The 14710-nt window shown below is 43.1% G+C and overlaps 1 protein-coding gene across 1 annotated transcript in view; it reads right to left on the bottom strand.

Annotated features, from left to right (window-relative positions):
* Positions 1–14710, bottom strand: part of ANXA4 (annexin A4) — a 73033-nt gene that overhangs the window by 31838 nt on the left and 26485 nt on the right. Inside the window, exon 3 of the mRNA XM_010845303.1 lies at positions 1710–1797. Within this exon, the coding sequence (XP_010843605.1) occupies positions 1710–1797 (88 nt within the window). The remainder of the gene's footprint in view (positions 1–1709; positions 1798–14710) is intronic.

Genomic DNA, 14710 nt, shown 5'->3' on the forward strand with positions numbered 1-14710 from the left:
ATTTATCTTGACTCCCTGAGGCCTCAGCTAAAATGCAAAACAGGGCGATGCTCACTTTCATCCCATGCTTTGCTCATGCAGCTCCATTCACCTGAAACACATTCTCTCTTGTCTATTTATCGAATAAACTCATCTCCCAAGGCCCATCTCAATTTCTATATCCTCCAAGAAGTTTTGCCTGATGCCCCTAAATGAAATGTGATCCCTCTGACTCCTAATGGGATCTTGTGCCCCTCCGTCCCTATCATATTACTAACTGATCGTATTTCCATGAATGCCTTTACCGCCTAGCATCCCTGGATGATTGGACCACAGGATTAGGTTTATGGTCCTTGTCTCCTGACTGTCTTTCTCGCATTGGCCCACACAGCAGGCACTGAAAATGGTTGGTGGTATCGAATGCCTCCTGACTCTGAGAATTCCGAATGTCATGTGGTCTATGTTCCAAATTACAGAGCTCTTGCTATCCACCAAAGAATTAGGATACACTTGAAAAACGAGTAGGCCAAGTACTTTTTCCATTTTATTTATGAAAAAGGGAAAATGAGAAGATAGATTCAAGGCAATGTCCTATTTGAGGGTAAGCAGCAGGATAGTACAGCGGCTTAAGCTCCACTTCCAGAGTCAGAATGCCTGGACTTGCCTAGGATCCTGACTTTAACAAACACATCCTGCTCCAGAGACCTTGGGCAAGTTAGCTGACCTCACTAAACCTCAACTTTCTCATTAGTAAAACAAGCTGCTGTCAGAATTAAAACATAATCTATGCAACACATCATGCCTGACACATAGTAGAGCTTAATAATGGTTATTGTTGCTGCTAGTAGTATTGGGCCTGAGCAAGATGAATTCTGTGCGGATAGAAAAACTGGGAAATAACGCCTCATGGTCAAATGTCTTTAGCCAAATCTTAAGGAGATTTTAAATAGCAGGTATGAAACAGAGAGCACTTCTCTGGCCGAATGTCCACTCAGGTAAGTCTGGAAGGAGGGTCTAGGTCAGTGGAACCTGCAGTGCCGGGCATGGCTATGTCCACCTGGAGGGAGGCCTTGGCCCTAGGGAGCTCCCAGAGGTCGGTGCACTGGAAGATAAGCCCTTCTAGTCACATACACACAACCTTCTCACATAAAGTCCTACACACTGCCCGGGGGTACTGTCCCAGCCACGCCTGTCACACGAGCAAAGAACCCCAGGGCCTGACTCAAGGGAAAGAACGTGGACTTAGAGTTGGCAGGCCCCAGCTTAGGAAGGGTTCTTTGTGCGACTCAAGGTTCAGCTCCACTTACTCGGTATCTTATCACATAACTTATCTGAGTCTCAGTTTCCTGTCTATAAAATGGGACAAGAATAACAACTACACCAGCTGCTCTCATTGTATCACGGGATTATTTTATCTACCCATTCACATAATATTTGTCCAAATGCTTTGTTAACCTTCTGGCACAACATCCATGCCTGGGTTAACTACAAGACAAATACATTTCTCAAATAATGCTGGAATGAAATTAACTGGGGAAGTTCAGAATGAGTTTATCACATTTAAAAGTCTATAGTAAAAGCTCTCTCTTCCAGCTTGTCTTGAAAAGTCACCTTGTCCCCACTGTGTTTTCTTAGAGTGAGACATAGATTTGCTTGTGGACACAACACCCTCTGGGTGACTCTGGGATGTGGGACACACAGGGGATGTTCACCGCCAGTGGGACACTTACCAAGCCCTTTCATGGCCTTCCTCAGGGTCTGGGCATCTTCGGCAGCGTTGAAGCCTGAAGCGGCTTTGACAGTGCCTCCCTTGGCTGCCTGAGTGCACAAAGAAAGACAGAAAGATGTGACCAAGAGGCGCCTTCCTACCAGCACGGTGGCATCTCGCACGACAAACGTTTGCTAAGCACCCACCAGGGGCCAGACATTCGTCCGGGGAGGGGATACAGCAGTGACTGGGAGAGATGAGGCTCTTGTTCCCTTGTGGCTGATGTTCAAGTTCGGCCAGAGGTAGACAGTAAAGAAGCCAATAAATAAACATTCCGCCAGGCAGCCCGAGGTGAAAGGGGCTACAGCGCAGAGAGAGGTCGTGAGGGGCTGCCCCGAGGAGCGGCGTTCAGGCTGAGGCCTGAGTGACAGGAAGCAGCTGACTATGCAAAGATCCGGGGGAAAGTGTGGCAGGCAGAGGTAACAGCTGAGGCCCTGAGCTGGAGCTGGCTTCTGACGGAGGAGTGGAACAGAGGCCAGTGGGACTCGAGCTGGAGGGCAAGCTGGGGAGGGCTAAGATAGTGACACCACTGCCTGTGAAGTAATCTTGTCTCCCCAGAAAGTGGGAAATCAAACCCGAATCCAATCAAGCCTCTTGGGTCAAACACCAATTTATGATCAAGAAGAGGAGGAGGAAAATGTTGGCCCACACAACAGGGCTGTCATCAGCACAATCCAGACTGTGAGCAACACTACTTGATGAATGCTCTAGGTTCTTTAACAAACAAATTGCAAGAAGAATCAGAAAAGAGAGAAATGGAGGGGAAATATAACTTGGAGGGGAAAGAGATTTAAAATGCATTTCAATAATCAAAATGGGTAAACCTTATTGGGATCCTGAATCAAATAGTAAAAAAGAAAATGACATTTATGAGGTAATTGGACAATTTTTTTAAAGTAAGATGGATGCTTTTATATTAATTGCCTACTTGAATTTGTTCCTTTTTCATAACGGTATTTAGGGTATCAAATTTAGGCCACTTTGCTCCTTTTCCAAGAAAGGGAGGGAAATAGATACCACCTTACATAAAAGTGGGGTGATGAATGTAGAGGGGTAGTTGGTTCCAGAGGCTTGCATTCCAACGCTACCAATTACATGTAACAGAACATGCTGCTGCTGCTGTTCAGTTGCTCAGTTGTGTTCAACTCTTTGTGACCCCACGGACCGTAGACCACCAGGCTCCTCTGTCCGAGGGATTTCCCAGGCAAGAACACTGGAGTGGGTTGCCATTTCCTTCTCCAGGGAATTTCCCTGACCCAGGGATTGAACCCATGTCTCCTGCAATGGCAGGAGGATCCTTTACCACTGAGCCACCTGGGAAGCCCTGAACATGGACTTGATATTTGATGCCATTAAGCAATTAATGTTAACATTTTTAGGTGTAATAATGTCTTTGTGCTTACATTTTTTTAGGAGTCGAATCTTATACACATTGAAAGAGTTTACAGATGAGAGGATAAGATGATTGGAATTTGCTTCAAAATTACAGGTTGGGGGAAGTGGAGACACAGAAGAAACAGGTTGACCATGAATGAATAGTAATAATAATATAATATTATTAATTATATGAGTTATGATTATATAATAATTGTTTACCATGAGTTAATAATAATTATAGGTACAAAAGGGTTCTTTTTATTATTCAATCTGCTTTTGTATGTGTTTACACTTTTCCGTAATAAAATAAGAGACATGACGAGGGCAGAATGAGTCTTCACAAGCTGGTGAGAAGTGAAAGGTGTTAGTGGCTCAGTAGTATCTAACTCTTTGCGACCCCACAGACGGTAGCCCATCAGGTTCCTCTGTCCATGGGATTTTCCAGACAAGAATACTGGAGTGGGTTGCCATTTCCTTCTCCAGGGGATCTTCCTGACCCAGGGATTAAACCCGGGTGTCCCACATTGCAGGTAGACTCTTTACCATCTGAGCTTCCAGGGGAGCACAAAAGTCGGTGAGGATTTTCTATTTTATTCTAAATGTGTTATGAGCCACTGGCAGGTCTTTAGCAAAGGGATGGAGGAGATTATCTGATTTATATATTTAAAAGATCACTTGAGCTACTGTATGGAGATACAGAGACCAGTTGAGAATCTGGGCCAAGATCCAGGGATATGATGGTAAACGAGGGTGAGATAGCAAAAATGGACACAGAAAGACTCAGCACATGTTTTGGAGGAAAGGAGGCAGAATTTGCTGATGGACTGATGTGGGAGGTGAGGAAAGAAAAGAAGCAAATGTAACTCTAAATCATTCCCTTAAGCAGCCAAGTAGAGAGTGGTATCATTTACGCAGATGGGGAAAGCTGGAGACTACCAGATTTGAGATGGCAGTGAGGAGAGGGATTTAGAAATTCTATTTTCAAAACGTTAAGTTTGGGATGTTTGTTAAACATCCAAATGGAGTCTAGAATGGCTGCCTGTACAACGTACATCTAGAGAGCAAGTCTCCAGTAATACATTTAGGACATATCAGCACTTGGATGGTAGCAGACAAAATGATCTGGGGAGAAACTGAAGAACAGGGGTCCTAGGACAAGCCTAGACCTCTCTAGCAGCAGTGTTAGCAGAGAAGGACCCAAATGGATGGCCAAGAAGGACTTGCCCTTGAGGGGCCAATAAAAGGAAAACCAGGACTGTGTGTTGTCCAGAGGCTGATGAAGGAGGGAGAGGTCAGTGCCTGCTAAGGTAGGTGTGGGCAGAGGGTACAGAAACAATGGTCAGATCTGCGAACATGGAAGGTCCTGGTGACCCTGACAAGAGCTTCAGCAGTGGAATGGAGGAGACAGAAGCCTGACGGAGTGGCAGAGGGAAGGAGGGGGCATCATGAGGAGGAGATAGCAGCTCTAGATACTGAAGGTGAGGATTAGCACCACCAGAAATCATCATGCCTTAAAGTGAGACACACTCTGATGTGTAAGAGGGATAAAAAGTTAGTAGAGACTAGTAGATTCTGCAAATACATACTAAAAACTAAAAATGTCAACAAGAAAAACATGGGTTAGTGACCAGTAGGAACCATTTAATTGAATTCTGACTTAGAGATAATGTACTGATTAAGATCAAGGTGCCCTGAGTATTTCTAATGTATTTACTAAATTATTAATGCTATTTTTAAATTGATGTTATTTATAAGGGCTTCTGGAGAAGGCAATGGCACCCCACTCCAGCTCTCTTGCCTGGAAAATCCCATGGACGGAGGAGCCTGGTGGGCCACAGTCCATGGGGTTGCTAAGAGTCGGACACGACTGAGTGACTTCATTTTCACTGTTCACTTTAATGCATTGGAGAAGGAAATGGCAACCCACTCCAGTGTTCTTGCCTGGAGAATCCCAGGGACGGGGGAGCCTAATGGGCTGCTGTCTATGGGGTCGCACAGAGTTGGACACGACTGAAGCGACTTAGCAGCAGGATAAGGGCTTCCCAGATGGCACTAGTGGTAAAGACCTTGCCTACCTACCAATGCAGGAGACAGACGCAGGTTCAATCCCTAGGTTGGGAAGATTCCCTGGAGGAGGAAATGGCAACCCACTCAGTATTCTTGCCTGGGGAATCTCACAGAAAAGCCTGGTGGGCTAGAGTCCATGGGGGTTGCAAAGGGTCAGACATGACTGAAGTGACTTAGCATAATGTATGTGAGGTGGCATAGAGAAATACATATTATTCAATATAAAATAGATGAAAAAAATTAGTGAATGAACAAAGCATAGGAAATTACGGTAACTTGAGTTCAATTCAGTCACTCAGTCATGTCCGACTCTTTGTGACCCCAGGGACCGTAGCACGCCCAGCTTCCCTGTCCATCACCAACTCTCGGAGCTTGCTCAAACTCATGTCCATCGAATCAGTAATCCCATCCAACCATCTCATCCTCTATTGTCCCCTTCTCCTCCTGCCCTCAATCTTTCCCAGCATCAGGGTCTTTTCCAATGAGTCAGCTCTTCAAATCAGGTGGCCAAAGTATTGGAGTTTCAGCTTCAGCATCAGTCCTTCCAATGAATATTCAGGACTGATTTCCTTTAGGATGGACTGGTTTGATCTTGCAGTCCAAGGGACTCTCAAGAGTCTTCTCTAACACCACAGTTCAAAAGCATCAACTTTTTAGTGCTCAGCTTTCTTTATAGTCCAACTCTCACATCCATACATGACTACTGGAGAAACCATAGCTTTGACTGGATGGACCTTTGCTGGCAAAGTAATGTCTCTGTTTTTTAATATGCTGTCTAGGTTTGTCATAGCTTTTCTTCTAAGAAGCAAACATCTTTTAATTTCATGGCTGCAGTCACCATCTGCAGTGATTTTGGAACCCCAAAAAATAAAGTCTGTCACTGTTTCCACTGTTTCCCCATCTATTTGCCATGAAGTGATGGGACCAGATGCCATGATCTTAGTTTTCTGAATGTTGAGCTTTAAGCCAACTTTTTCACTCTCCTCTTTCACTTTCAACAAGAGGCTCTTAAGTTCTTCTTTGCTTTCTGCAATAAGTGTGGTATCATCTGCATATCTGAGGTGATTGATATTTCTTCCGGCAATCTTGATTCCAGCTTGTGCTTCATCCAGCCCAGCGTTTCTCATGAAGTACTCTGCATATAAGTTAAATAAGCAGGGTGACAAAATACAGCCTTGACGTACTCCTTTTCAGATTTGGAACCAGTCTGTTGTTCCATGTCCAGTTCTAACTGTTGCTTCCTGACCTGCATACAGATTTCTCAAGAGGCAGATCAGATGGTCTGGTATTCCCATCTCTTTCAGAATTTTCCACAGTTTATTGTGATCCACACACTCAAAGGCTTTGACATAATCAATAAAGCAGAAATAGATGTTTTTCTGGAACTCTCTTGCTTTTTTGATGACCCAACAGACGTTGGCAAGTTGATCTCTGGTTCCTTTGCCTTTTCTTAATCCAGTTTGAACATCTGGAAGTTCACGGTTCATGTACTGTTGAAACCTGGCTTGGAGAATTTTGAGCATTACTTTGCTAGCTTGTGAGATGAGTGCAATTTTGCAGCAGTTTGAGCATTCTTTGGCATTGCCTTTCTTTGGGATTAGAATGAAAGCTGACCTTTTCCAGTCCTGTGGCCACTACTGAGTTTTCCAAATTTGCTGGCATGTTGAGTGCAACACTTTCACAGCATCATCTTTCAGGATTTGAAATAGCTCAACTGGAATTCCATCACCTCCATTAGCTTTGTTGGGAGTGATGCTTCCTAAGGCCCACTTGACTTTGCATTCCAAGATATCTGGCTCCAGGTGAGTGATCACACAATCGTGTATCTGGGTCATAAAGATCTTTTTTGTATAGTTCTTCTGTGTCTTCTTGCCACATCTTCTTAATATCTTCTGCTTCTGTTAGGTCCATACCATTTCTGTCCTTTATTGTGCCTATCTTTGCAAGAAATGTTCCCTTGGTATCTCTAATTTTCTTGAAGAGATCTTTAGTCTTTCCCATTCTGTTGTTTCCCTCTGTTTCTTTGCAATGATCACTGAGGAAGGTTTTCTTATCTCTCCTTGCTGTTCTTTGGAATTCAGCATTCAGATGGATATATCTTTCTTTTTCTCCCTTGTGTTTCACTTCTCTTCTTTTCATAGCTATTTGTATGGCCTCCTCGGACAACTATTTTGCCTTTTTGCATTGCTTTTTCTTGGGGGTGCTTTTGATCCCTGCTTCCCGTACAATGTCATGAACCTCCGTCCATAATTCTTCTGGCACTCTGTCTATCAGATCTAATCCCTTGAATCTATTTGTCACTTCCACTATATAATCGTAAGGGATTTGATTTAGGTCATACCAAAATGGCCTAGTGGTTCATGATCTGAGCCACAGTCAGCTCCCGGTCTTGTTTTTGCTGATTGTATAGAGCTTCTCCATCTTTGGCTGCAAAGAATATAATCAATCTGGTTTCGGTATTGACTATCTGCTGATGTCCATGTGTACAGTCTTCTCTTGTGTTGTTGGAAAAGAGTGTTTGCTATGACCAGTGCGTTCTCTTGGCAAAACTCTATTAGCCTTTGCGCTGCTTAATTCTGTACTGCAAGGCCAAATTTGCCTGTTACTCCATGTATCTCTTGATTTCCTACTTTTGCATCCCAGTCCCCTATAAATGAAAAGGACATCTTTTTTGGGTGTTAGTTCTAGAAGGTCTTGTAGGTCTTCACAGAACCGTTCAATTTCAGCTTCTTCAGCAATTCTGGCTGGGGCATAGACTTGGATTACTGTGATATCAAATGGTTTGCCTTAGGAACGAACAAAGATCATTCTGCTGCTTTTGAGACTGCATCCAAGTACTGCATTTCAGACTCTTTTGTTGACTATGATGGCTACTCCATTTCTTCTAAGGGATTCTTGCCCACAGTAGTAGATGTAATGGTCATCTAAGTCAAATTCACCCATTCCAGTCCATTTTAGTTCCCTGATTCCTAAAATGTCGATGTTCACTCTTGCCATCTCCTGTTTGACCACTTCCAATTTGCCTTGATTCATGGACCTAACATTCCAGGTTCCTATGCAATACTGCTCTCTACAGCATCGGACTTTACCTCCATCACCAGTCACATCCACAACTGGGTGTTGTTTTTGCTTTGGCTCTGTCTCTTTATTCTTTCTGGAGTTATTTCTCCAGTAGCATATTGGGCACCTACTGACCTGGCTAGTTCATCTTTCAGTGTCCTATCTTTATGCCTTTTCATACTGTTCATGGGGTTCTCAAGACAACAATACTGAAGTGGTTTGCCATTCCTTTTCCAGTGGACCATATTTTGTCAGAACTCTTCAGCATGACCCGTCTGTCTTGGATGGCCCTACACAGCATGGGTCAAACTGTCATTGAGTTAGACAAGACTGTGGTCCATGTGATCAGATTGGTTAGTTTTCTGTGACTGTAGTTTCCATTATGTCTGCCCTCTGATGGATAAGAGGCTTATGGAAGCTTCCTGATGGGAGAGACTGACTAAAGGGGAAACTGAGTCTTGTTCTGATGGGCAGGGCCATGCTCAGTAAATCTTTAATCCAATTTCCTGTTGATGGGCGGGGCTGTGTTCTCACCCTGTATGGTAGAGGTAATGAAGATAGTGGCGACCTCCTTCAGAAGGTCCCAGGCATGTACTACTGAACTCAGTGCCCCCGACCCAGTAGCAGGCCATAGCTGATCTACGCCTCCCCGGAAACTCCTGGACACTCATGGGCAAGTCTGGATCAGTCTCTTGTGGGGTAACTGCTCCTTTCTCCCGGATCCTGGTGTGCCCAATGTTTTGTTTGTGCCCTCCAAGAGTCTGTTTCCCCAGTTGTGTGTGAGTTCTGGCAGCTCTATGGTGGGGTTAATGGCAACCTCCTCCAAGAGGGCTTATGCCAAACCCATTACAGTAAAGGAGTGGGTAGAAAGGAAATGGAAATAGAGACTTAGGGGTCAGTGTAGTTTTTTGATGTGAGACACAGATTTTTCTGCCTAGAAGCCAAAGCAAGACGGAATTGTAATCAATAAGGAGAACTGCAGTGTCCACGAGAGGAAAAGAGATCATCTGCCCAGGAAAAACCCTGCTGTTCTTCGTACTGTGTGTGCAAGTGAAAGTCGCTCAGTTGTATCTGACTCTTTGAGACCCCATGGAATAGTCCCTGGAATTCTTTAGCCCAGAATACTGGAGTGGGTAGCTGTTCCCCTCTCCAGGGGATCTCCTCAACCCAGGGATCGAACCCAGGTCTTCTGCATTGCAGGCAGATTCTTTACTGTCTGAGCCATCAGGAAAGCCCAAGAATACTGGAGTAGGTAGCTTAGCTCTTCTCCAAGGGAACTGCCCCACCCAGGGATCGAACCCAGGTCTTCCACATTGCAGGTGGATTCTTTACCAGCTGAGTCACCAGGGAAGCCCATGCTGTGTGTAGCGAGAGGCAACCTGAATTAGTGGAGCTCTTCTGGGCTTCCTGATTTAGCAGCAGGAGGAAGAATCAAACCAGCTTTGGTTTTTCATTTATCTTCCCCTCTGTTCACTGACACAAAATATGACTATAACCTGTTAACAATCTGTGCTTTGCTATTCTGAATTCTGTTTTCTTGTCATTGAAACTGGACTAATTAGTCATAGCCAGCACTTCCAAAAATTGTTCTGTGTCATCCACTTTCCCTTAGTTCATCTGTCAGGTGTGATGTACATCTGATTTGTGGAGACAGCAGATAGGTGAGGATCTGCCTGATATCCATGGCTCCCAGATGGCAAAGGAGTTCAGATTCATCTGGAAACCTTGCTCTGCTCATAATGGGTGCTATGTGCTTTTAAGATGCTAAGAGTTCACAAGCTGAGAGTAAGAGATCACCAAGGCTAAATTTAGGGCTGAGGTCATACAGAGGTTTCTCTTGAGTTTTCTGATAATGCCTCTTTTGACAAATGGTAGAATTTACCAAATTACCAGTGGTAGGATGTTATGGTGATAGCACAGAACAGCCTAGGGAGATCACTATGAATTACTGCAAAGGGAGAGGGTTTTACATCTTATATAAGCCTTGACTGAAAGGCACCCCCACAGCCTGGTGCCCATGACTCCAGTAAAATCTCAGATTCATGGAGACAGTCAACTCCATCTCCTCTGCATCACTTGGGGGTCATGAATTCTGTAAAGAGAATCCTAATATTGGGGGAAATTTCACCTGTAGGTCTCTGTGAAGGAGACATGGTGGGCATATTTTGAGAGGTAGTAAGCTTAGTGGGAAGGAGCACAGGCATTGGAGTTGAACAGATCCAGATTGGAATCTTGGCTTCAACGCTTCCTAGCTCTGTAGTCTAGGGGAAGTTTCATTTTTCTCGCCTGTATGTTAAGAATAATAACGACACTAATCCACAGGGCTGTTGTAATAATGAAGGAGGATAATATAGCAAAACACTTAGTACAAACAGTAAATATGAAACCAAAAACTCAACTCAGTGGCCTGAGTGGCTCTCATCAGTATAATTCAACATGACCTCAATAACATTTCTATAATAAACATAACAGTGAGATTCTTATATCTGTTTCTGATAATATCCCTAATGCAAGCCAATGGGGTAATGTCAAAACAAAATCTAGAATAGAGCATTGTACAAGGTGGCAAAAATAATGTAAAATAGATCTAAGGCGCTCTTTAATTTGATCCAAGGATGTATACTGGACCTGTAAAGGCATGGAGGATTTTTATACCCATAGGGCAGTTCTTTAGCAAGTCAGACTTGAGCTCTATGAGCTAGTCCACCTTAGGCTGGACTTCTCATGCCCACTGTGGTCCACGTCAAGCCCATCCAAACGCTTCAGGTCCCAGAGGGTGTGGGTCTTATCTGCTGGAAGACCAGCTTTTCACCTCCTGAATACGGTGAACTTCTAACACTCATCACTTTTCTACACTTGACTGAGAAAAAGAGAAATCAATGACATTAACTTCCTTGGTCCTATGAAAACAAATAGCTAGAAATCGGTATGGTATCACAACGGATAAACTGCTACTCAGTTATTAAAAGAATCTACCTGCCAATGCAAGGGACATGGGTTCCATCCATCCCTGGTTTGGAAAGATGCCACATGCCATGCGCCACAACTACTGAGCCCACGTGCCAAACTAGTGAAGCCCACACACCCTAGAGTCTGTGCTCCCACAACAAGAGAAACTACTGCAAAGAGAAGCCTGTGCACCACAACTAGAGAGTAGCCCCTGCTTGCCACAACTCGAGAAAGCCTGCACAGCAACGCAGAACCTGTGTACCCCAACAAAGACTCAGCATAGCCAAAAAACATATAAAATAAAAATTAAAAACTTCCTTGTGCACTGAATTGCACCCCCCCAAAAAGGTATGTTGAACTCCTAACCCCCAGGACCTCAGAATATGCCCTTATTTGGAAATACCATCATTAAATTAATTACTTAATCAATTATAATAAATTAAATCAAGACGAGGTCCTACTAGTGGACAAGGGTAAGCTGCTAATTCAACATGAATGGTGTCCTTAGAAAACAGCATGTGAAGACAAAGACACTCAGGGAGAAGACACATGGTGACATGTTGTTGACTCCAGTCTCTGCGGAAGAATGCCTAAGATTGCCAGCAAACCACCGGAAGCTAGAAAGAGGCAAGGAAGAATTCCCCTCTGGATTTCAGAGGGACCTTGGCACTGCCAAAACCTTGATTTTGGATTTCCACCCTCCAGAAACGTAAGACAACAAATTTCTATTATTTTAAGCCAGCCAGTTTGTGGCGCTTTGTTATGGCAGCCATATGAAATTAATGCAGGCATATTATCTGTTTTCTTCTACTATCTATCAATAGCAACAAGCAAATTGGCAACTGGCTGTCAAAATTCTAAATGGCCTAGCTCAGCCCTTGACCCCCGCTGGAGACAGCTTTCTGAGTTGAATGTTTCACAAGGTTCTTTCGGAATTCCAGTATTGAAAGAATTTTGGATGGTATTCAAACACTGCCTTTTAAAGCAAACTGCATTGCTGATGGACACTAAGGAAGTGTTAGTCACTCAGATGTGTCCGACTCTTTGCAATCCCACGGACTATAGCCTGCCAGGCTCCTCTGGCCATGGAATTCTCTAGGCAAGTACTGGGGTCGGTACCTAGTATGGGATTAAAATTAATATCCAACAAGATGAACTGATGCAAAGGAGGACTATGCAAAGATAGCTTATCTGTGAGCATTCTTAGGGACTCTTTTTTTCAGGAACAAGATAAGCTGGGGAAATTTGTTCCTGTTAGCTCTGAAGTATCCATATTGATTCAATTCCAGGGCATAATGTATCATTACCTGTTCAGGGAAGGCAGGGGATTCCCCCCAAGGAATGTTCCTCATGGCAACAGGCAAAGGGAACAGAGGATGTAGGGAAGAATGAGGAAAACAAATAGCTAGAAATCAGTATTGTATCACAATCGATGAACTGGTACTTGGTTATTAAAATAATAATGAAGATGATAAATGTCAAAAGATTGGAACATGATACAAAGAAATATGTAGCAGTGAAAAGGAACGGAGGAACAAACTGCTGAACAGCACCATGGGTGGACTGCAAAAAATGCAATGCTCCTAAAAAAGGAGTAGACGCTCTGCGATTCCATTTATAGGGTCTTCTAGAACAGACAAAACTAATCTGTGATGAAAACAATCAGATCAGTGACTGCATTTCTGGAATGGAGTGGAGAACAGGAGAAGACTGATCTGGAAGGGGCATGAAGGAACTTCCTGAAGTGAGGAAATGTTCTGTCTTAAGAAGAGGGCAGATACATGGTACACATGTCAAAACTCGTCTACCAGTAACCATAAGAGCTGTGCATTTCACTATATGTAAATTATACGTTTGAAAATTGTTTGTAGATATATGAAAACCATGGCTTTTAAAACATGCTTTCCTTTTAGAAGTGGATCATATGGTCATTGTAGAGATTTGGAAAAAAAACTTTTTTAAATGAAGAAGAAAATCTGAGTGGGAAGGGGAAGGATAAATTAAGAGGTTGGATTTAACATATACACATCACTATGTATAAACAGATAACCAACAAAGACCTACTGCGTAGCACAGGGAACTCTACTCAATATTATATAATAACCTATAAGGGAAAAGAATATATACATATCTGAATAGCTGTGCTGTATACCTGAAACCTACATGACATTGTAAATCAGCTATGCTTCAATAAAATTTTTTAAAAGAATTAAGAAGAAAATCAAAACACCTATAACTCCACTATTGAGAGTAAATAATTTTAATATAAGATGTAATATAAACATATGCTAGCATAGCAAAGGTTAGAGTGAATACACTAACTCTTCTTTATGTTCTTATTACTACTATTCCAAAACCACTATCGAATGAGTAGGATCTAAAACTAAAATGATGGAAAATAATAGGGAATTACAATACTTTGATTATATCAAATGGTTTTCCTTTCCTTTAAAGATATACTTTATCTGTCCAATAAATAATAGTCATAATGGGAAAACAGGTTCTAAAAAGAAAAACGAGAGCAACTAAGGCAGTTTTCCTCAGTGGAAAGCCCATGAAAGGATCACTTGGTTATAGTCTTCAGGGCTGAGAGCTTGCTCAGAACAGGAAGAGCAACTCATTAATTTTGAGTCCCCAGAGCCAAATACCACACACAAAGTAGGGACACCATAAACATGTCTGAATAAATGTTGTACATGTCCAGGGAGAACCCATCAAGAACAAATAGATTTTAAATGAAAGCATAAGAGAGATTTGCTGCAGACATGAGTAAGCCTTTGACTGTCAGGGATGATGAAGAAAATTTAAAGTATCTAACGAAAAAAAATGCTAAACGTATATTACTATTTGTTCAGTATAGTTTACACCTCCATTTTCCTAAAGGAAGGCATCGAGAGCTGGCAGAATGTCCAGCTCCTCTCTGGGTATAAGACTCTACTTCTATTATTTCTTCCCAGAAGACCAGGGATTAAGCATCACCTGCCCATTCACTTCTCATTTCTCATTCTCCTCATTTGGGCAGGAGAAGGAGAGCAGGTGGCCAGCCTCAGGTAGGGCCACATTTGCAGCTGAACGGCTCAGCTTCCACATAAGCAGGGAGCTTTATGGAACCCTCAAAGGGATCCAATTCCCTGCCTGTCCCAGAGATCAGATAACGAAGCTCAGAGGAGTCCAGCCACAGCTAGCAGCAGGAAGCAGATGAGAAGCTAAGATGAGCTTAAAAAGATAAGGTAGCATCCAAAGTGGACGGCAGTCATCTCCTGCTGGGAAATGCGGTGGGATTTTGGATATTTCCTTTTTATTTCCCTACAGTTTCTACAACGAACACATCATGCTTCTGCAGAGAGAAATAAGTTCTTTCTGCATTTCAAGATGTTAGAAGGATTCAAAGGAGTCCCTCTTTGAATTCATTTTCAGGGTTAGGAGACTCACCAGCCCTGAAAGAGTGTTTCACCAGCATTTCAGGTGACTCACCAGCCCTGAAATGGTGTTTTTGAAAAAAAAAAAAAG

Source organism: Bison bison, unplaced genomic scaffold, assembly GCF_000754665.1.
Source record: "Bison bison bison isolate TAMUID 2011002044 unplaced genomic scaffold, Bison_UMD1.0 scf7180017864215, whole genome shotgun sequence".
Lineage (NCBI taxonomy): Eukaryota > Metazoa > Chordata > Mammalia > Artiodactyla > Bovidae > Bison > Bison bison.